The 23,498-nt window shown below is 34.7% G+C and overlaps 1 protein-coding gene across 1 annotated transcript in view; it reads left to right on the top strand.

The window, feature by feature from the left end:
• Nucleotides 1–7,708, top strand: part of SPEF2 (sperm flagellar 2) — a gene marked incomplete at both ends in the record, with an annotated part of 47,493 nt that extends 39,785 nt beyond the window's left edge. The window contains 7 exon segments of the mRNA XM_079548318.1: nucleotides 519–748; nucleotides 5,200–6,392; nucleotides 6,495–6,712; nucleotides 6,799–7,007; nucleotides 7,099–7,222; nucleotides 7,330–7,576; nucleotides 7,580–7,708. Coding sequence (XP_079404444.1) covers nucleotides 519–748; nucleotides 5,200–6,392; nucleotides 6,495–6,712; nucleotides 6,799–7,007; nucleotides 7,099–7,222; nucleotides 7,330–7,576; nucleotides 7,580–7,708 — 2,350 coding nt within the window.
• Nucleotides 7,709–23,498: the final 15,790 nt, after the last annotated feature.

The raw sequence follows: 23,498 nt of genomic DNA, 5'->3' as shown, positions 1-23,498 counted from the left end.
GTGTCTGAACTATATGTGCTAGCTTGTTCTGTTGGCTCTCCTGACAACAGCAGTGACACCCAAAGACATACACAAAGATAGCATGTGTTGGACAGTATGACTATGCCATCACATTTTAAACAGGAGTCCATATGCTCCATCAGAATGCTACCCTGGAAAGTGCTCTATCCAGGATTTATTTATTGGCAGAGCAGAGGGCAAGACATTGAGATAGCCTAAAAGATGATTACAAATGGAACATGTATGCACTGTCCCTAAAATTTAATAATAAAGAGTTTCATCCTTTCATGTTTTTCTATCTGGTCTCTTCTGTAGCTACCATTAGCATAAATTTCTTATCAGGCTAAAAACTACTTGCAACCATAGGAAGAATACACTTGATAACAATTTTGCTAAGTACTGAATGCACAAGGGATTTGTAATTATTGCTTCAGAGCACGTTAAAAATGCTAAAAATTGAATCTGTTATTAGTATCCTCTATGAAAAATAATTGCTTTCTGCATTTATATTTTTGCAGTGTAGAAAAGCTGATTGAGGTAGGACGGCACCATATTGAAAGTTCTAGCAAAATCCAGTATGAAATGAATTTAGAAGAAACAGATTTCTTCATCAGCAGTGATGTAAAATTGATTCCTGACCCTGTTCCTCCACCACGAGTTCCACTAATAGAGACTTCTGAAAGTAGTACTTTAACTATTTCACAACTTACCACACTTCATAAACATTTTCTACAAGTGGCACCAAAAGGTAAGATAAAAATTTATTTTTCACTGCTGAAAAGCTGCTAGTTGTGCAACTGAAATTTAAAGTAACTGCCAGGGGTAACGAACATTAGTCACCTATATTGTTAAAGATCATATCACAATAAACAATTGTGCTATATTTAGAAGGAAAGCCCCTGTATAGAATAGTAAAATATGACATACCGGACCACTTGAAATCTTTTAGTATCTTTGTTATGGGCTTGTTATATTCTCAAGACAATGTTCTTAATGTTCTTAATAGGTTGGTTATAAAGAAAGGGTTCTTTACAGAAAGGGTTGTTAAGCACTGGAATAGGCTCCCCAGGGAGTTGGTTTAGCAACCATCCCCGGTTGTGTTTTAGAACTATTTGGATGTGGTGCACAGGGACATGATTTAGTGGCGGGCTGTTAGAGTTAGGCAGTATGGTTAGGTTGTGGTTGCACTTGATGATCTTTAAGGTCTTTTCCAACCTGAGCAATTCTATGATTCTATGATTCTCCTAGCACATATCTGTATGCAGTATGATTTTCTAAGAGTGTTACATATCATACCTTGTAAATACAAGTCTTTAACTCATTTACTGATTCAGAGCTCAGTGAACAACTAAGTGGTATTATTTTAAAACATACTATTGAAGAAGCCGGTATTTTTATGAAATTATTACAGAGGATCTATTATAGATGTTCACCATTATATTCTTCAGGTCAGTTTCTGTCAGTTGTCTAGGGGGATTTGCAAGTATTAACCCATATGTATTTTTCTTTGCAAGTATATTGTTTACCTACTCTCTAATTATGGGAACTTTTGGCTTAGGACACTTAAAAATACTTTCTATCAAAAATTAATACTGCTGTAAAAATGATAATAATTTAGTAAGGCAGTTTTAAACTGAGATAGCAGGTAGTTAAGCACATACACAGAAGGTTTAATTATTACTGTGTTCCATATTATAATTGTAACTTTTGTGCAAGACTGTGAAACAGAATACGTAAGCCTGTACTTATAGTTTTGAATTCAACTCTTTCAATATAGCAAGACCACAGAGGTACAATGAAGTTGAATTTAATCCTTCATGTCATGTATATTATAGAGAAATTCCATAAGATGGAACAAGCACTCAAATGAACAAATGTTTAGCAGAAAATTGTTTAGAGTTTCTGTAGAGAAACAGTTATCATTCTGCTTATAGTATAAGAGTAGGTGTATAAGCATTTCAAAATCCTCTGCAGAGGTTAAAGTAGCAGGCAATGTTGTACATGTAATGCCATGTGAAACTGAAAGTCTGTACACTTAGAATCATTAGATAGTGTCCTAGAGGTAAAACACACTGTCTAAGATACCAGCTTGGACTGGTAATTCACTTTAAGAGAGTTGTTCTGTTTTCATGTAATTTCTTCGTTAATTAAAATATCTAATACTATTTTTTTTCTAATACAATCTGTAAGATTCTTAATGTTTTTGAGACAGAGAATGAGTATTTTTATTGTGCATGTGTAATAGCTAGCAAAAAATACAAAATTAAGTATTTCTACAAAATTGTCTTTTTCATATTATATTCACTAAAACAATGAAACAACGAAACAAAACAAAATTTTTCTTATGGACTAGTTTGAAAGGTAAGTTTTTTTAAGACTATTAGAAGTTCCAAAATCAAGAAGCTCAGATAATGATTTTATTGCTAGTAGGCTATATCGTTCACACCAAGAATCCCAGATTTCCCTAAGACAACCAGACCTTTTCAGTACCCAAACACAACCTGAAGAGTTAAATCATTCCTCCCTTAGAAAATTGGGAAAATTTCTTTCCATTCTTTTGTCTCTCCTTGTTCAATACAATGCCCAACAGAAAATACATGCCTCTTTAGTCATTAGTCTCCCACCAAACAAAACAGAGAATACAATGAAGTATCCCACACACCGGCATTGAAGCTGTTAGCAGCTACATGCCCGAGTAAAACAAAGAGTAAAAAGGAAAGATTATTAGATAAGGAGAACTAAACATGCAACCAGTTTCCTCACAGGACATTTGGTAAATGTCAAAAGGATATCTTTTCAATTACATAATAAATTGACAATTTAAAAAAAAATGGAATTACCAATGTAATTTAAAATGACTAGGTACTAACAAAGGAAATATTATAAAAATTATAAATAGTTCTGTGTTCCCTAGGAATTCAAAGTATTTAAGAGCTGCTGATACATCATAGACATCTTTGTTCTATCCTGTACACTTGGTTCTCCATGGAGGCATATTACTCAGCATTCTAAGCATCGATGGACAAAAAATGTGACCTTTGCTGGACCTTCCTACCTACTGATGTGGTTTTTCATTTGATAAGGAAATATTTAAACATTTTCTTCTATTATTATGAGTGGTGTTGCTGCAGTTCAGGGTAACCCAGCAGTATTTGTTAACCTCACTAACTCCTTTGATCATTTTATTAGCAGTGCTTCAATATCTTGCCTTCGGAGTGTTCCCCTGTGGCAGGTCTGAAATGGAGCTGCTAACAAATTTTTTTTTTCTTTCTTCTACAGTCTCTTTGCATGCTGTCTGTTATAATGAACAAAATTAAACTAACCATCAGATACCATCTTCTTACATTCTCTCTAGTACTACATTCTTCATATGACCCATCTACTGTCATTGCTATTAGCATGCATCTGAAATTTCTGAAGATTATGCTAACGGTGTTTAATAGAATCCAATTTTGGTAATGTTTTACAAGTCAATAATACAATACAATCAAAATAGATTCTATCCCAGGCTTTTTTCTTCCGTTTATGAGTGAATTTCACAAAGGAATTTTAAAGTGTATTTTTTTCACAGCAACAATCTTTGTGAGCAATCCATTCTGGATTAGAGAACAGATTATTTGTCTGTAACAATCTTCAGTCAAACTTCAGGGAATTTTATATCTCATATCCAAAAATTGCTTAAAATGCCTTTATAAAATCTGAAATGGTCTACTAAGACGTGAATAGTAATTTTCATCAGTGTGATTCCAGATTTGTCAATCACAGAAGATAGTTGCTGACCAAACTATAACACTTGTTTCTTTTTTTTTAATTTATTTTCTAATTGTAAACATTTCAGTTTAGGTTTATTGTGTTAATAGATTGGGAACAATAAGTATATCACATGTATTTATTTCTATTACTTTGCTGCCTTTCGAAGAATTGCTCACAATAGAGATGTATCTGAACTGCATGTTCCTAATATGTATATATTTAATATTGTGACACTTCAGGATGATGATAATATAATGGGAACAAATAGTTCTCAGAAATTCTACAGTGCCTACATGAAAATTTACCCCTTGTACAATAAAAAAAGAATGAGGTACAAGGAGACTTTTTCCTTTCTATGATTGTCTTAATGTAAATGTTAATTGCGTCTTGGTTATTTGTTATTAAATGTTAGTTGTACCTCTTGAGGTACAAACCAAAAGGAGGATGGGAGGTTGTTATTAGGTCATTTCCTCAATGCTTTACTTTTTTTTTTTTATTTGTTTGTTTTTGTTGGTTTTTTTTTGTTTGTTTTGTTTTGTTTTTTTTTTTTTTTTTTTTCCCCAATAAATAGATTTCAACTTTTATTGCTTCAATTCTACTTGGAATTAGTCCAAATTATGTGACTGCCTTCTTTTCGAATTCATGACCTTATTGCAACTACCTATTAAAAGAATTATTAAATTACCTGCCAAAAGTAGAAGATTCATGAGGTCCAGACAGAAAATTTTCAAAAATGTTTGCTTATGCAATTACAAAATATGAGAATGACCATCTTAATAACAATTTGGAAAAACAATGCTGAGCACAACCTCAGTGCTTTGAATGTGTCTCAATTTTCAGAACAAAAAGTGAAACTTATGCAGTTCTTTCTCAAAGCAGCAGAATTATATATATATATATGTACCTATATATATATACATAAGAACATCAGATCACTTAAATATGCACCTTATTCATTCTGTGACAGATGTTTGATTATGTATTTTTGCAATTGCTCCAAGTAAATTTTTCTGTTAGTCATAATGGGTATAGTAACAGGCTTGTTAAATCAGTATTGTCTTCTGAAGATGTTTTTCCTAAAAGACAATTCTGAATTCTATTCCCTGACAGTTTTTCTCTATTTTAATAATGATTTTGATGCTGCTGCATTTTACTGGTTGCAAATTTTGACATATCTATGCTAGTTAAAAAAAAAAAAAAAAAAAAAAAAAAAAAATCTGTAATCAAAACCTTTTTATTTCAAACCAAAACATTTCTTAGAAAGGTCCTGGGAGCTGTCCAAGTGATGTTGAAGATCTTGTTTTCACTTGTTTCTTTTTATGACCTTGAGAATCACAATCTATTCCCAAATTAAAAGAATAAATATGGAATGAAAATAAAAAGTAAAATTGATCATTTATTAAATAAAAACCATTTTATATCTAGTTGTTTTTTTCTAAATTATAGCCATAAGAGCACTGAAGCAATTTAAAGGCAGGAGTAATTCTTCTAGCAAGAGAGAAGTTGATGACAGAGGGAAGGAAAAGAAAGCTTTGGAACATCCAAGAATAAAGAAGAATCGCCAGTTTCCAAAAATATGGCTGACAAAATACTCCTGGTTAAAATATGATGATGAAAGGGGAATAATGTTCTGTGCATTGTGTCGCAAGCATAATGTGGACCTGGGGGAAAGCATTCATAATTTTTGTTCTGGCACTGATGACTTCAAACTGGAATTTATAAATATACACCAGAACAGTGAAGCTCATGCTTGGGCTACCTGCATGGAAGCTGCCAGTACTGCTTCACCAAATACAGTTTCTGCTGAGCAGATGTTGAAGAGTATGAACTCCATAACAATAGGAAGAGTAGAAGGTACTTTTAGATCATGCCATGCGATTGCTAAATCTGGTTGGCCCTTTACAGACTTGGACTGGATCTGTGAACTAGGTGATGCGAAAGGAACAGACATTGGTTCTGGATTCAGAAATGAAAAGTCAGTAAGAATGTTTATACATTTTATGGCTGAAGTAGAAAGAATATCTCTAAAAGAGAAACTGGAGAATTGTAAATTCTTTTCTCTTATCAGTGATGAATTCACAGATAGTATATTCAAATCAGTGGTGGTTGTCTATGTGCGCTTTGCAAATGAAGGAAAAGTTCACTGCCAGATTGTTGGGGTTCAACCTGTTCAAAACAATGATGCTTCAACTATAAAAAGTGCAATTGAGGAAACATTTCAAATAAATCTTCAGCTTAGCTTGGCAAGTCAAGACTGCTCAAGAAAATTAGTTGGATTTGGAAGCAATGGGACAGGTGTAATGACTGGTCAAAATGATGGAGTAGCTAATCTCGTGAGGGAAATTCAACCTTGTGTACAGTCTGTGCATTGTTTTGCTCACCGCCTAAGGCTGGCTTACAAGGGAGCACTGGAAAACATTCAGCTATACAGTATCTTAACCAGTGGCTTGAGAAATATGTACTACTTTTATCACAACTCTACTCTAAATAAGAATAATCTCAAAGCTATATATGAAGCCATCAATTTACATCCAGCTATTCCATCTCGCATTGGAGGATCCCAGTGGCTTCCTCGCCTACAGACAGCTCTACAGATTCTCCTTAAAGGTTATCCTGCATTTGTTCTACATCTGAATAAGGTAACTGATTTAAAAATTGGACGTCTGTTTCAGAAAAATTAATTGCTGTGGTTAACTTTGACCCATCTTCCTGACACGTTCTATTACTGTTTTGATTTCCAGATTGAAGGAGATTCAAGGACCTCAAATAGGCAGAAAGTCAAAGGCCTATTGTATCTCCTTCGGAAAATGGAGGTAGTCAAGTTTTCCCACTTCTTATTGGATGTCATCAATGTCCTCAACATTCTGTTGTGTGTTACTCTGGATCACAATTCCTCGATTGCAGATATATTTGCTACCACGCAGTCAACTGTGGAAACGCTCCAAATGTATCAAACAAGGTCTGACATTTCTAACAATGGAATTACAATCTTTTACAATATAGCAAAAGAGTAGTATATATTGTTTTGTACATTGTACCTTTCAGAGCTGGTCCAAAGGAACGCTTGACGGAGACCATTCAGTATTTTCATGGTCACCAGCTTGTTGGAAATGGAAATATTTCAGCAGTACGAACCAAAGTACTGAGTGATTTGGTGAAGAGATTAAGTGATTGTTTCTGTGATGCTAATCAAGATGTCTTGAAAGCAACTCTTATTGGAAGTTTTAAACTATGGCCTGAGAAAGTGAAACAAGGTATAGAACTGTGATAATGGCTTGCTGAAGAAGTGCTTGTTTGACTTTTTTTTTTTTTAACAACTGATATATTGTTTTCCCTCTGTTATAGAATTTGGTGAAAAGGAAGTATCTGTCTTGAGTAAACATTATGAAGCCATACTAGAAGCTGCTAGTGTGAAGATCAGTGAAGTTGGAACTGAATGGAGCATGCTGAAATTAGAGCTTTATAACAGGTAATAAGAATCCTGCACTTGCACCTGTTTTTTTGACTTACTTAAAAGGATTGTGAAAATACATCCAGTAATAGGCATAATTCTATAACTTTTACTTTGCTTTATAGATTTCAGAACATCCAGACCTTGACATGGGATTCAGTGAATGCACATTATTCAAAGAAGTATCCCAATATCCTGGCATTGGTAGATCTGATCCTAACTCTGCCAGCAAGCTCAGCTGAAACAGAGCAAAGCTTCAGTCAAATGGAATTCATCGTGATGCATCTGCACTCTAAACTAATTTCTGAAAGTGTGATGACAGATCTTATGACAATCCAGATGAATTCTCCGGATATTGAAAAATTTGACCCCTGAGAAGCTATTAATTTGTGGAATATTATTTGTCAGAAAAATAGTACGCCACAGGCAAATGATATGACGATAAATGAAAGATCAGTTTGCTCCTCTGAGTTTCATTTGGAGACTCAGAGTGAAAGTGATTAGATGTTTTCCTTCAAAATCGTTCTTATAACATCTATGAACAATTTACCAATATATCTTTATTAATTAATGACTGTATGATTAATGACTGTAAAATTTCCATCTTTTCCATAAAGTACTACAGTTATTTTTAAAAATAGCTTTTCTTTCTGTGCTCTGTTGAATCACTGGTAGCTTTTTATACTTGTCCTTCTTTTCTAGATTTCTTACAAATCTGAAAGTAATGAACGAAAAATATGCAGTACGTTGTGACCGTGTCTACAGCAGAGAGGCTACATTCAGAGAGGATGAGTCATAATTACCTGATCCTTTGTTGTATTTAATCTAAGCCACTGATACATTATATCCACTTAATTTAGCCCTTATCTTTAATAGTTCAGGAAGTTTTATTCATTCTGAAAACCATTAGTTTCCTTTGTTAAATGTGTGGGAAATCAGTGCATGATTGCTGTCAAATGATTGCTTGGCATCCTTAGCCTCTGAGTTAAGAATAATGACTTCTCTCCATATCTGAGTGTATTACTACTTCTAAATCTCTTAGAAATAGAGTTTAACATGACATTTCAAGTTTCTTGTCAGACTTGTCCTTCAGAAGACCTTTCTACATAGTACAAGGTACTATGACGTAAAGACTTCTTAGGTAGTTCTGTAGTCCACTGCTGATAATTAATTGCGTAAATCAGACTTCCCATAGCACATGCTCTTGCAACCAGGATATGAGTAATGTACTTCATAGCTTAAACCATTTAATTTTCATGTAAAAATATTTCAGTGAGGACTAGAATAAGAATGCTGTATCTTTCTAACATTGGAGTTGAAGATGATTGCTGTTCAGAGAATTTTCTGGTGTCATAATTTGCTACTATCTTCATGTTCTGAATGAAACTTTCTGCTCAGTTCCAGTCACTGAAAAGCATCCCAGCAGAATATGTTTAAAGAAAACTAGTAAGAAATTGTTAAAGGCTTTTCTTAGTTATGCCCAAACTGATGAACTAAAAATAATTTGGGGTAAATAAATTTGAAGTCTTTGACCTTTAAGTCAATCCTTTTCTAAACTGAGATTAACACTCTGCTTTTGATATAAGAAGTCTAGTAATTGCACAGGGTGTGACACTTACATATAACTTTTCTATTTTTGCATATGTATTCATGCTACTTCTAGGTCTAAGTAGTTGTATATGTCAGAAACAGAATGTGTTTGAGTACTTACCTCTTTAAAATATCTTAATCCACAAGTAGAATTAACTTTCAGTTACTGAACAAAAGATCAGTACTGCATATTATATGGTAGATTATAAAAGATCATTGAAATATGTGCATTTGTGATTTCCCAGATAACAAAAATGTTCCTATATATTTTATCTAATAAGCAACAGGATATATATTATAGGGCGTGCCTTATTAGATGTATTGCATAGCTGTTTCCAAGGATTTTCTCTTTAAGTTTTATAATGCCAGATTTTTTCCTTTGAAGTTTCAAATGGAAAAGTTCTAGCTATGATAAGAATGGAAAATATTTGGAAATATTACTTAGGAAGTCCAAGAGCAGAGGACAAAATCTGAAGTAACAAATAAAAGTAGATTTTGAATCTATAATTCTGAAGACACTTTTGCGATGCATAAGTGCAACATCACCATTTTTGGTGTTAGGATTGAATATAATGGGTAAACTGCCCTTGCCAATGAAATCTTAGTATCACAAAAAGTAAGAGGTATTGAAAGATTTGCAGTGAAATAGGACCAAGACAGACAACCTGTAGTCAATATCTGCCTCTCTTCATAGGTTTGTTAAAATATTCTCTTGCTTTTTATAACTATCTGAAGAATTTTGCTGAAGATAAAAATGATCTGCTATCATCCTTCCTGATGTTACCTACGGAGAAGAGTTTATTACTGTGTTCTTTGTAATGCTTTGTTTTAGTTGAATAGCTATTGTTATTTTCTCATGGCCTTCCATTTCTAGATAAAAATAGCAGAAGTCTTATAATATTGTCTCTCAGGTCACTTTTTAACTCTGTGATGATTCTTGCTTAGTTTCTATACATCCATCAAGATCTTCAGATTCCAAGATTGTCTGTCAACAGAAACCTAAACACTGCAAATATTATTTCAAATTTCTTCCCATATACTTTTTGATGATATTGTAATCAACTAAAATCCCTAAAGCTTTTCTACAGAACTGTTACTTTGGTAGTATGACTCCCTCTGTGACATTTATGCAGTGCATTATTTCAGTACAGTGTAGCACTTAACATTTATTCTAATTGGATGTGTTCTTTTCATCCCAGGCTTTACCTCGAATGTGTAAAGTTCATTTTGAATTCTAATTCTGTATTCCAAAGTACCTGATGTCCTTTCAAGATTGATTTTATCTGCAGTATAATAAATGTAGTAATTTTTGCAGTCTGTTTCCTCAGTGCACTTTGATTTGCTTCTAGTTGTATTTAATTACTGGTTTCCTCAAATCTCTTCAATTATTCTAACACTTACTGAATACTAATTCCTCTTCCATAATGTTTTCGATCCTTTCTTGTTAAGAATATCAACATATTGAATAAGTTTGTTTTCTATTTACGTCATTCAACAAAGATCTGTTGTTCTTTCCTTTTGGAATTAATGAAAAGATATTGTAAAAAGCATACATGTTTTGAAACCATTATTGTTAAATGGACAAAGAAGATTCTGGACTTGTTTTCTCATTCTACCCGGAGGACATTATCTCCTCCTACCACTTGCAGAGCCCCATTTGGGAATGACAGTCTTCTTTCTCAGCACCATCTGTGCAGCTACCCACTCACATCTCACCATGACTGTACAGCAGCTCTGTGGCCTTAGCAATCTATGAAGAAAACTGACTAATTGTCTTTTGTCTTGTAATACGATGTGATATTTTTAAAAAGTTCTTTCCAGTATAACATAGAAATAAACACATTAAATCTAGACTTAATATTGAAGACTGAATTGAAGACAGTTATTTGAAATTTATTTTTAACATGCTTATGAGGGATCTCTTTTGAACCTTCCTAGTCCTCCCTAAGCACATCATGATGAGGTATTCCCTTATACTATACTTGAAATTTTTTGAACTACTATACCAATTGAATGACACTGTGGAATTTTTCCACATCAGGAGACTTCATAAGGAGGTAATTAAGAAACTATCATACAATACATCAGCAATTCTATATGTAGCAGAGAGAAAGTAACTCACATTTACCACAGAAAAAGAAAATTGAGCAAATGCTACAGATCACCTAAGAGGGCTTGAGTATCTCACTGATTTGCCACAAGCTTACATCAACTAAGGTTAAAGTTACCTTTAAACTATGTCCTTACGTGTTAGACAATACAATATAAACAGTGATTAAAGTTTTAATCTCCAGTTTAATCTCCAGTTCTCCCACTTTAGACACTGTCTCTTCATTCAAGTTTGTTGATTTTCTTGTCCCTCAAATGTTTCTTGGATATATTTTGAAAATGTTTAGTTACTTAGAGTAGAACCAACTACTCAGGGGGGTAAGTGCACTCATCCAAAGGTTGCAGTCTCAAGACAGCAGTGGCCATCAAGATGATAAAGATGAACTGGGGCCCCTCTCAGGAATCCTTTTATGCCTGCTAGGTTTGCAAATGCATTGTGCCAAGTCATAAAAAAGCGAGCTCACTTTAACAAGCTTGTCAAAAATAAGTTTTGTAGCCAAAATGTTCTTGCAGGAAAGGTAGGCTGGTTTGTCAGCGAAGCAGGACTAACCCGTGAGAGGACAGGATATCATACTTTCTGATACCCACCTTTGATTGTCATAGTGATGGCCTTGCACTAGAAGTGTTTAAGCCATACCCCAGGAAGTCAGAAAGTGCTTTCTGTTGGTCCTTTACAAGTTACTGGTCACCTTAAATACATAAATCAACAACTGTGTTTCAGTAATGACCTAAGTCACATGATTTTAAAAAGGTCTTCTTTCTCAAAATAGGTAACTCAAAAACTTTCAGAAGGTGGAAGATTGTCAGATTATTACTATTACTTTGCCAGTATTTTTCTCAGTTTTTGTTTTCATGCTGAAATTTATGTGAGACCATAAGGCTTAGAGTCCAGATGTTTTTCTCTTCTTTCTTCCTGTATCAGTAGAACTCAAGATTTCCAAACCTGCATTTTTTCCTCTCCGAGGTTTTCTTCAATATTAAAATGTACTGAGAGTTTCACTCCTGATTTTCATATTGAAAGCAAACAGAAGAGGTTCCGTTCCTACTAATTCAAATTTTCCACAGGACTTTGAATGCTCACACTATCAAATGAATGTTCAAACACATTCTTAATGTTCCTGACACTTAAATGTTTCTTCGTAAACTTAATTTTCACTTCTCTCTTCCACTTCAAAGATGAATTCTATATCTAAGCCACAGAATGTGCACAACGGCTCATTTTCAGAAGGACAAAATTTAGCTGCAGTAAGAAAAAAACAAAAAACAAAACAAAAAAAACCAAACAAGCCACTTTTTCATTCTTGTATTTTACTGGTTGTGTTTGCTTTTAATTGTAGTCTGAAAACGTATTGACATTGTGGAAGTGATCACAGCCAGACCAAATCAGCTTAGTCTCTCAAAATTTAGATCATTTGAAACTTTTTTACTTTTTTTTTTTTAGTCTTTACTGCAGAGATTTTACAGTGAACCTCTGATCAAGGAAAGTCCATTTCTGATTGGACAGACTCGTATTGGTCTACTGTATGCTGTATTTTGGCATGCATAGTTTTATGTTTTAATAATGCACATGAAGTTAAAAGATTTTGTTTGCTTGTAAGCCAATCCCATTTTACAAAACAAATTGGTTTTATTATCAATATATATGTCATATATATGAGTTTATGTTGTGATTTCTTTAAAATAAAATGCAGAGCTATTTATCTAACTACCACGAACACATTCTTTGAAACTCTTTAAGCAATTAATTTTCACTTCAAATTTTAACAGTGTTCTGTGTTTACCATCTTATTCTCTAGCCTCTGATTACTTTTTAGAGTTGAGGTAAATATACAATTAATTAAAGTACAGCACAGTAAAAGAAAATGTTGGTAGATACTGAATGCACAGAACGTGTGACTGGCATTTGTATTCACACATTTTTAACTGACAGTGTAGACTCGGAGTGTGGATTAGAGACCACAAAGGAGGTCAAGACAAGTCTCAAGCTGCGGTTTGTGGAATATTTGTCATTTTGCTATTATGCAGGCCCCACATAAAATGACTTAGGTTGGAGTGGTTCTTACAGCCCATCCAGTTGAACCCCCTGTTGTGGGCTGGTTCCCACTCACCAGAGCAGACTGCCCAGGATTCCATCCAACCCAGTTTTGAGTGCCTCCTGGGACGGGATTTACAGAACCTCTCTGGGCAGACAGCGCAGTGCCTCACCAATGGTTTATTTTGAATGAGAAAATATTACGTTTGGTTTCAAATATATTAACATTATGAATATTACAGAATAGCAGAACAAATAGGTTTCTGGTATGATCATTAAAATTTAAAAAAGTAGATTCCCTTTAGCAAAGTGAGACTATTTAAAAAAGCAAAAATAATTTTTATATCAACTTTTATTTTACTAGGTTTCATACAAAAGGAAGTATTTATTGACATTTTTATAAATCTGACTAATTCAAATCTTGGAACAAATTACCTTCCTGATGCATGGATGAACCTAACACTTACAGATGTAAGTTAACACCTACTTTCACTTCAACAGAAGTATTGGTGTAGAAAATGCAGCATTACCGTTCCTCTGACAAAGTCAATTATGCACTATTATCAATTTTTCCATAAAAAATCTTATGTTTCTTTAGAGAAAGATTCTAGACGATGCTGTGCCAGTAACAAAAGGCATCAGAACTGTATTTATTTACAATTTTCAAATCACATCACTTCTTCAGAGACAGTGGAAAATTCTCTTAGAGGTGTTAAAGTAAGACAGTTTATGTTCTTTGTTCAAAGAAAGGAGAATAAACTCTGGAGCTGCATGACCTTAAATTCTCTTACCCAAGATTTTCAGACTTAGAAATATTAAAAATTGTTATCTAACCTTCCCTAACCTTTCATCACAGAACTCTGTTAATTTTACTTTGGGATGTTCCTGGTAAGCATATGGAATGAAAAACTAGCATATGCTAGTTTTAGCATATTTTGATAATTATTTCTGAGATGAAGTCACAATTCACGTGAAGGTCTTAACTGGACTTTAGATGGGAGAAACAGCTTTATTGAACTATTGTTCAAACAGATGAATTGCATGATTAACCCATTTAAAAATTGCTGAGTGATTGAATTTTGTGAAAACTAGTCATAGCTATCCTCAGTGTATGAAAAATCTGATCTCAAAACAAGAAATTAGTTATAATGGGAAAATACAAGTCAAACATTCAATCTGTTAATAGAGCACGTGTGTATACCTCAGTGTTCTTTATTCCTTAATAACTCTTCGTGCTTGTAAGTGCTATTTTTTTGTTTGTTTGTTTCCCTTGAAAGAGTTTCCTTAATAGCATGGCTTTAAAAGGAGACTTGTACATTTATAGTGAAAGCCGTAATTTCTATGCCAAAGGAAACAAACGAAGCATAGAGTACTGTGTATGTTTATTCTGCACAAGCTGTTCTGAACTGAACTCACCATTTCATCATTTCAGTGGGTGACAGTAGAATTTCAAATTAGGTTTCAGATTATAGAAAGCAGTGCTATACCTGCCAATATTTGGCAGATGGCATCTACACAATTAAATTCACTCAGTCTGTAAAAGGCCCTGATCCATGTAAATATATTTCCTTCTTTTGGAACTCCAGTCTGGGGCAAATCAGTCATTTGATTAAGAAGTGTTTATGCGAAGCAGAAAATTGTATAGAGAAGCCCAGTAAATTCACATTACAGCAGCAGTGATAAATAAACTGTGCCAGATTTGTTACTTCCAAACCTCACTGAAGGTAGGAAGAGGTGGGAGGTGGTCGCTTTATGTGTTTATGTTTGAGGGAAGCAGTTTGGGGTAATCCTCAAATGCTTCTCTCATGAGGATATGGTGCACAAGTACGTGAAGGCAGTGGGATACCTCAGGTTTTTACTATACAAAGGCTCTTATTTACTAAGTAGAATTATGGCTGTGCTTGCATTGGAGATACTATAAAGTAACTATGAGCTGTAATTTTCATAAATGTATCGATGTAGCTACACTATGTAGACAAAGATGAAGTAGAAATAGCTCCTGATTCTTTATAGATCTTTGAAATCTTGCTGTAAAACCTTACATATTTATGTACCTTTATGCATACATATTTGAAAACATGTATTATTTTCTTTTTATAGTTACAAAATCTGGCAACTGCATTCAGTATGAACACAGAACTGATTGACTGGCGCAGATTCATGTTATCAGCAGCACAGCCTTGGCCAGTGCCATCTGTGACACAACTTCTCAAAACCCTCCATAACTTCATGTCTGTTGATGTAGCTGGATCAGGCTTTGTTACACTGGAATACTATATGCAGGTGATAATTATTTTCTCAGTAATGTTCTCTTTTCTTCAGTAATATTTTATTGTTAATCTCTTTGAATGGAATAATGTATTGTGAGGTTTATTCACACTCAAACATTCAGCCTGCATTTTATTTGGTTTGTTATTTGAGGGTGATTCTAGTGAAAATAATCTGCAGAAAATTGAAGGCCTGACATCTGTTTTATCCATATATGGTAGTTACACTAATCAGAGTAATTAAGCTTTCTTCTTACTTCCATTTCCATTTATTTGAGCAATAAACTAATTTCAGATTTTCAAGTGAAAATAATTATTATTTTCAAGTGAAAATAATTCCTGTTCTAAAGAAATTATTTGATCAGCATTTTAACTACTATGAGCTGTCTCTGCATATAACTGACACTATTCAAGAGCAAAGGGATAAAAAAAATTGCCCCAAACAGAAACGAGAACTCTACTTCACACTAGCTCTACTTCGATTAAATATTTTGAGGATTTTTCCAGTAATGAACTTTTGCAAGTGAAGGTGATTTTTCATACCTTGAACACATAGGAAATTAAAAAATTCTTTGACCTATTCTTTCCTTTAAAGAAAGCTTCTATTTAAATCTGCTAGCCAAGCAGTTTTTCAGGAAACAAGTTTCATGAAAGTGTATTACAAATACTTTTTTTTTCTTTTAACAATGCTGACCTACTTTCACTTATCAAATTTTCACTTCGGATTTTTAATATTAATTAGGATGACTCTTAAAATTTGCGTTAGCCAATTTGTATGTAGTTCTTCATATACAGATGTATGCATGTATGCTCAAAAATTCCCCAGTTCTGTCAGTTCATACTTGTGTAGTGATACTGAAGTTATTTTCAAAACGTTTTAGATAAATTTCAGAGAATCTTTTTTGAAGTTGGTTTTTAAACTGTGTGGGATTAGTTTTCTTCCAAAATTAAATAAAGCTACATTAATTCATAACCCCATCTGTTTCAGAACTTCTCTGATTAAATTAAAACTTCCAGCAGACCCCCATCTCACCCCAGACTGCAAAAAACAAAACAAAACAAAACAAAATCCAAATTCTGCAAAGGCATAAAATCCACAAAACATGCAGTTGTATTTGTTGAACTATTTGTCTACTTTTCTTTTTAAATTTGAGAGTTTAAAAATAAGCATGTTTAAGGCATGCAAGGCTGCAAATGAATTTTTTTAAGACAGAATCCTAATTAAAAACAAATTAAGCTGAGCAACATGTCTGCATACTTCTGAATCAAAACTGCCTCAAAGTCTGCTTAAGGTAAACAAGGAACTGTGTGCATTCAATTTGTTTATAGAACTTTTTTTGTGAGCTTTTCCCTAAGAATGGTGACTGAATTTGTAGACTCGTTACTTAAGGACTAAATAGGACTAGAAGGTTCAGAAATGCATAGGTAATTTTCAGCTGAAGCTACTTTTTCGGAGGAGACCTACATAGGTATGCACATAACTTAAAATGCTCAAGAGAACATTTTGGGAACATCCAGAGGCTATTCAAAGAAATTCAGTTAAATAGTAATTAAGAGTCTGCACTGCTCTGAAGATTTTATTAACAATAGAGTCATACTGCAAATAAAAGTTGTCAATGTCTTTTTGTTTGAGAATAGAGCCTGAACTGTCTTCATTTTAAAATATCACGAAAATTCTGTATATCTGCTGTGTATTTGGAATTGTTGCATTTACAGCTATTAAAAGAACAGGAACACTATTATTTTTTTTTTTTATTTAAGTAAAATTTAGCCCTCTAGTTTATTAAGAAGATATGGATTGTTTTTATTGCATTTTTAATATCAACTTAGGGCAATTTGTGTCAAATTTCATTAGGTCATTACTACTGCCATTTTCTTCTAATTTCATGCTTGAAAAAAATGACTCATGTTCTGTAGAACATAGTGTACTAGAGAATTAATAAGTCAGTGCAGCCTATAAAAATAAGAACAATAGTTGAGTAAGATTAAATACTTGTTCAACCACCCCATATTGTCTACCATGTGATTTATTTCTAGAAAAGGATCTCAGAAACAAAAAAAAATTTACTTTCTTGCTGTTAGTTTGTCAGTTTTCCCTCATACCTTGCATGGAGAAAAAAGCAAAAAAAAAAAAAGCAAAAAAAAAAAAAATCTTAGAATCTTTTGATTTTTTCCTATTTCATTGCCATGCTTAGCAAAGAAAGCACACAAAAAAGTGCAAAATTTTGTACAAACGAGATTGTAATAATTTGTCTGAAATATGGAAAAGTATGTAGCTAGTAAAATACTATCTTCATCACAATCTTTTCACAATGTTTACCCTGAAAGATTGTTGCACCTTTTATTTAGTACCTGTGATTCATAAGATTACCAACTATTTGCAAATCTTATTTGCCCCGTAAACAAAACAGGGAATATACAAAGATTTAGAACTGTGTCTATGAATAAAAGTGAAGACAAACTTTATTCTCTGCTTTAGTACTGAGACTTACATGCATGCAAAATTTTGCGAAACTTTGATTTACTGATTTTATATTACTGTCCTAACAAGGAACAATGACAAGCAACATTTGGTTAAGATAACAGGAAGAGCCCTCCATGGGGGATTTGAGGTGCCCCACTGTCTGCACTTCTGCTAGTAAACTAGATAGTTCTAGAGAACACCTCAAGGTGGTGGAACTCGATAGTTCTTACTGTGACTTTCTTTGCACCATTTCTAGCTTGGTTTAACAAGACTCAATTATGAGCAAGTGAGTTTTTCTGTAATTACCTGGTCTTGGCCATCCCATCTTAGAAGGTAGGATCTGGCAGAAGTTTCTTTACAACTACCTCATTCATTTACACAATTTTCACGAACATAGTGTCACTTCTATGCCACTCCACTTCCCATAGTTCTGAAATTATCTATCTAAAGTTGAAGGAGTTACTTTATTTGTTCACTGTCATGGTGAATTAGTAACAAATTCAGCTTGATTAAATTCAACAGTTGAGCTCTTGGAAATCTACGTAGGTCACGCTGAAAATAACACCTCATTTATTTCCATGGAAACTGCTTCAGATAAAGGAGCACAATAACACTATATGACATGTTACACTTGTAAAGATCTGCATGGCTGACCAGAACATGTCGCTGCTGCCACTGCTGAGAAGAACTACTTAGCCCTCTGACTGCTCCCATTCACTCTTTCATCTCCATAAACATTCAGCAAGTGTTGATAAAAGTCAACGAGTGATATTTTTCTGCATGGAGGAATTCAGTGACACACCTTTGCTACATACATATGTCCATGTCAGGCACCATTCTGTCAGACTGCCCCTCTGCTGTCATCTGTTACACAGCAAAAGAAGTGTAACTGAAAGTCTGTCTCTTACATTTTGGGCCAATGTAATAATGTAGGAGGCGTTATGTTCAGAGTAGCCCTTGTATTTTTAAAACATTTTTTATTATTTTTGGAGCATGAAGACTGCTTAATTTTAACATGTGAAACTAAATGACTTTTTTTTCTTTTTTTTTTAGTTTGGTTTATGGTTTAATGGAAATGAAGATCTAAGCATAACAAAAGATTGCACAGAACATCTACCTTTTGATAGGTTAGGAAATCTCTTAAAAGTAAGTTTAAAAACAGCCATTTAGAAGAGACCACTCACTTTTCCAACTCCATTCTGAGGTTCCCCAAAGAGGGATGGATGCCCCATCCCCAGAGGTGTTTAAGGCCTTGTTAGATGGGGCCCTGGGCAATCTGGTCTAGCACTTGATGTAGCAGCTGGCAGCCCTGCCTGTGGCAGGGAGTTGGAACTTGATGACCCTTGAGGTGTGTTTCAACACAAGCTATTCTATGATTCTTTAATTTTTTCTTGGGTTTCCTCTTCCATAATTGCTGCAATGCTTGAGTGGCTTTTGAGGTCAGGTGGTGGTACTTCAGAATCTGATTTCCAAATATAAAAAAATAATAAGAAATAGAGAAGGCAGAAACAGGAATCTATGAATTGTCTCTCAGTATTTTAAACCATAGTCAACTCAGAATTCCTGTTTTCTGTTGAACTGCATTAATTTTACTGCACAGTGACCAGCTTTGTCAAGAATAAGAGAAAAATGATACCTATGTCAAAGCTCAAGAACATCCCTGTGGAAGTGTAGGTATAATTTGAAAATAGGAAGCAGTTTTTGAGCTAATTTGTTGTGATACCACATTTTTTTAATTTCTTCTTGTTCTCTGAAAGTCACCACTTAAGAAAGAGCATGTCTGATTTATCTCAATTTATATAGCCTTTACTCATTTTTAAGAAATAGCATCACTATTCATCAGTCCTTACTTTATTTCATCATTTTCTGTACAGCCTGTGATTTGTATCTGATCAAATGTCATTTGTAGAAATTAATTTATGTATTTCTGTCCTTTTGTAGTTTTTCTTCAGTTTATTTGCTGATACTGGAAGAGTTCCTGCACTGCTCAACTATTCTGAGATGTTATTTTACTTTGCTTCCCACTCTGATCCTATTGAAGGTGTTTACAGAGCACTTAGCATAGCTACTAGAAAATACATACACAGAAAAGAAGAAGGGTTTCTCGTATGTGAGGTAAAATATTATAATAAAATAATATAGGTATACATATAAATAAATAACAGTGGTGATTGCAAATCACAGATTAGCTAGATTTCTGTAAATATTTGTGTAGCGTATATCTCCAACTCTCTCAAACACTCCCTCTGACTTCATGGGAACTCAGAAAATATTCCCACTGACTTGAATAACAATACTCAGAAGTATTTTTCCTGAAGTCTTAAATTTTGCTCGTTAAATAATTACAAAGGTTGAAGATATTTCTTGGTAACTGCGAATTGCAAAGATGAACTGAGGACATTATTTGATCTAATTGGCAATTATATCTAGCTATGAGGACAAAGAAGTAAGACTATGATGTGACCTATGATATAATCATCGGGGATAGATATAAAAGTGGTTTCCTTACCATTCTTACTTTCTTTCCCACTATATGTTTCTTTGGGATACTAAAAAATACATACAATTTTGTTATTATTTTTTAGTTTTCCAGTTTGACTGTAAATCAGAGGAGTTAGTAAGACTGAATTTAATATTAGATAATTGTCTGAATTGTTTTTAGAGCAATGATGAATGTATTGTCATATCAAGTGAAGCTGAGCTTTTGAACGTTTTTAGTGTTTATGAATATGTTATTATTTTCCCATTTTTTTAAGGACTTAGAACTGCCATTTCTGCACTGTATGCATCACCTACACATTACTGAAGTATAATTCACTTTTGAAACCTACTATACATATCTGTAAACACCTTGGAAAGAGCTCACTCCTTTAGATAATAAAACGCTTCATTAGTTCCAATTGACTAGAGTCAGAGGGAGGCAATCAAAATTTTAAAACTGTCAGTGGGTGAGTGTGAATATGAGAAAGTCTTTTTCACATTGTATTTGTCTTTAAAAGTCAGACCTTGGGGTACTCTTCCTCCTAACCTGGAAGTCTTAGACAGAGAGCAGAATAAGCCTCCCACCTATTCAGGTGGAAACAGTTAAAGACCTTCTAGTCTACCTGAACTGTCATAAATCCATGGGGCTAGATGGGATCTGGGAGGTGACTGCCAAGCTGCTTTCTACCATCTATTAGTGTTTGTGATAAACCAGAGAAGTCCCACAGGATTGGAGGCTTGCCAGTGTGACTCCTATTTACAAGAAGGGTTGTAAGGAGGATCTAGGGAACTACAGGCCTGTTAGCCTGATCTCAGTGCCATGAAAGATTATGGAGCAGATCATTTGAGGGAGATCACGGGGCATGTTCAAGACCATGGGCGATTCAGGCCCAGGTGTCATGGATTCATGAAAAGTGGGTCCTGCTTGGCCAACCTGATTTCTTTCTATGATCAAGCGGCCCATCTGGTAGATTAGGGAAAGTCTACCTTGTCTTCAGCAAAGCCTTTGGCACTGTCTCCCACAGCATTCTCCTGGAGAAGCTGGCAGCCCGTGGCTTGGACAGATACACTCCGCTGGGTAAAGAACTGACTGGAGGGCCGTGCCCAGAAAGTGGTGTTGAAGGAAGTCACAACCAGCTGGTGACTGGTCACAAGTGGTGTTCCACAGAGTTTGGAACTGGGGCCTGTTTGATATCTTTATTGATGACCCAGACGAGGGGATTGAGTGCATCCTCAGTAGTTCACATATGACACCAAATTGGCAGGAAGTGTCCATCACCCTGGGGGTAGGAAGGCCCTACAGAGGAGTCTGGACAGGCTGGATCACTGAGCTGAAGTCAGTGGGATGAAGTTCAACCAGGCCAAATGCCAAGTCCTACACTTTTGGCCACAACAAGCCCAGGCAACACTGCAGTCTTGGTGCAAATTTTCTGGCAGACAGTATGGAAGATATGGATCTATGAGTGTTGGTCAATGCTCAGCTAAGCATGAACGAACACTGTGCCCCGGTGGCCAAGAAGGCCAATGGTATCGTGTTTCGTATCAGAAATAGTGTTGCCAAAAGAAGCAAGGAAGTGATTACCCCTCTGTATTCAGCTCTGGTGAGGCCACAGCGAGTATTGTGTTCAGTTTTGAGCCCCTCACTGCAAGAAAGACATTAAGGCCTTGGAGCACGTCCAGAGAAAGGCAATGAAACTCGTGAGAGGTCTGGAGCACAAGTCTTAAAGGAATGACTGAGAAGACTGTAGAAGAGAAGGCTCAGGGGAGACCTTAATTATCTGTGCAACTACCTGAAGGGAGGTTGTGTAGAGGTGAGAGTTGGCCTCTTCACTTGTGTAAGTAGTGCTAGGAATAGAAGAAACCTCCCAAAATTGCACCAAGGAATGTTCAGATTGGATATTAGGAAAAATTTCTTCTCCGAGAGAGTGATCAAGCACTGGAATGGGCTGTCCAGGGAGGCGGTTGAGTCATTGTCCCTGGAGTTGTTCAAGAAACGTTTAGATGTGATAGTAAGGGACATGGTTTAGTGGGGAAGTGTTAGTAGTAGATGGAGTCTTGGACTGGATGATCTTGGATGTCTTTTCCAATCATGGTGATTCTATGATTCCGTGATTTTGTGATTCTAGGAACTCAGTATTTTAAATTCCTGTGAAAAGTTCTAGATCTCATGATGTTGGATACAAAAAATGACCTGTTTTCTCTGCTTTATGGTTTTTTTGTTTGTTTCTTTTGGTTCTGCTTTGTTGGGACTTCTGTAAGTTTATAAGTAACTGCACATCACCTATATGTCAGAGGATCCTTTGACCACATCACAGGTGGGAGGGAAGTATTTCTAGTCTAGAAACAACAACATGTATCTGAGGGACAAAGTTTATAACCCATTCAATCCAAGAATTTAGTCTTGCTGAGATACCCACTCAATTTGTTAACAATGTGAATCTGTGCTATGTCTTAATATATGTTTTCCAGTGTATCATATAGACAATTTTTTCGCCTACTTCATCTTTGGAGAGTCCCTTAGTAAACTAGAATTAGATGTTAAATGAACAGTTGTATGTAGATTTTCTTTATAATTGACTTTATAATTGACTTTCGTAAATTGATGAGTTGCAGTTTGGGTAATGCATGCTTTTAATCTTTCTTTTTTTCTAATACCACCTGTTTTATACATATACAATCCTTTACAATCCTGCTGAACACTGCAGATAATAAAACCTCATTTCTCTAAGGGAAATGAGAGTTTATACCACTGGCTTCAGTAAGACTAGCTTTTCATCCAGGATTTTCAAGAACCACAAGGGAGCAAAAAGTAAATTATGAGTTGATACTGTGTCGTCTTTGATGCAGCGTAGTTCTATCAAATAGAAAGGCTTAAATACCTGAAGACATCCAAAACAATATTCACCTTAAAAATATGAACCTAAACTATTGTCTACCAGTAGTTGCTTACATGGTATCTAAATCTCCAAGCTCTCTTCTACTGGAAATCCAATAAATATTATCAATGGAATATTTGTCAGCGAAACAGATAGAACTACCCAATTCATTACCAGCTTACCACTGAGATTTTAGTGGCTCTATATAGGAAGTTACCTAAAGAATTTAAATTTAATAATAAAAATGAGACAAAACACATCCTAGAGATTTCCATTACTTGTACTGACTTCAAATGCTTAGCTTTTAAGTATGAAAAAGGTTGCTATTGGACTTGTGTAGCTATTTCATGAAATGTAAATGGTTTACTGGGAGTGCTGTACTTAAGAGCTGATGTTTTTATATTCTCCAGTGCTAATTATTAAAAAACTGTCTCAGTAACTCTGCTACTTCTGTACTGTAAAAAAAAAAAGTGTC

Source organism: Tetrao urogallus (genome assembly GCF_951394365.1).
Source record: "Tetrao urogallus genome assembly, chromosome: Z".
Classification (NCBI taxonomy): domain Eukaryota; kingdom Metazoa; phylum Chordata; class Aves; order Galliformes; family Phasianidae; genus Tetrao; species Tetrao urogallus.
This window is presented reverse-complemented; position numbering and strand designations above follow the sequence as displayed.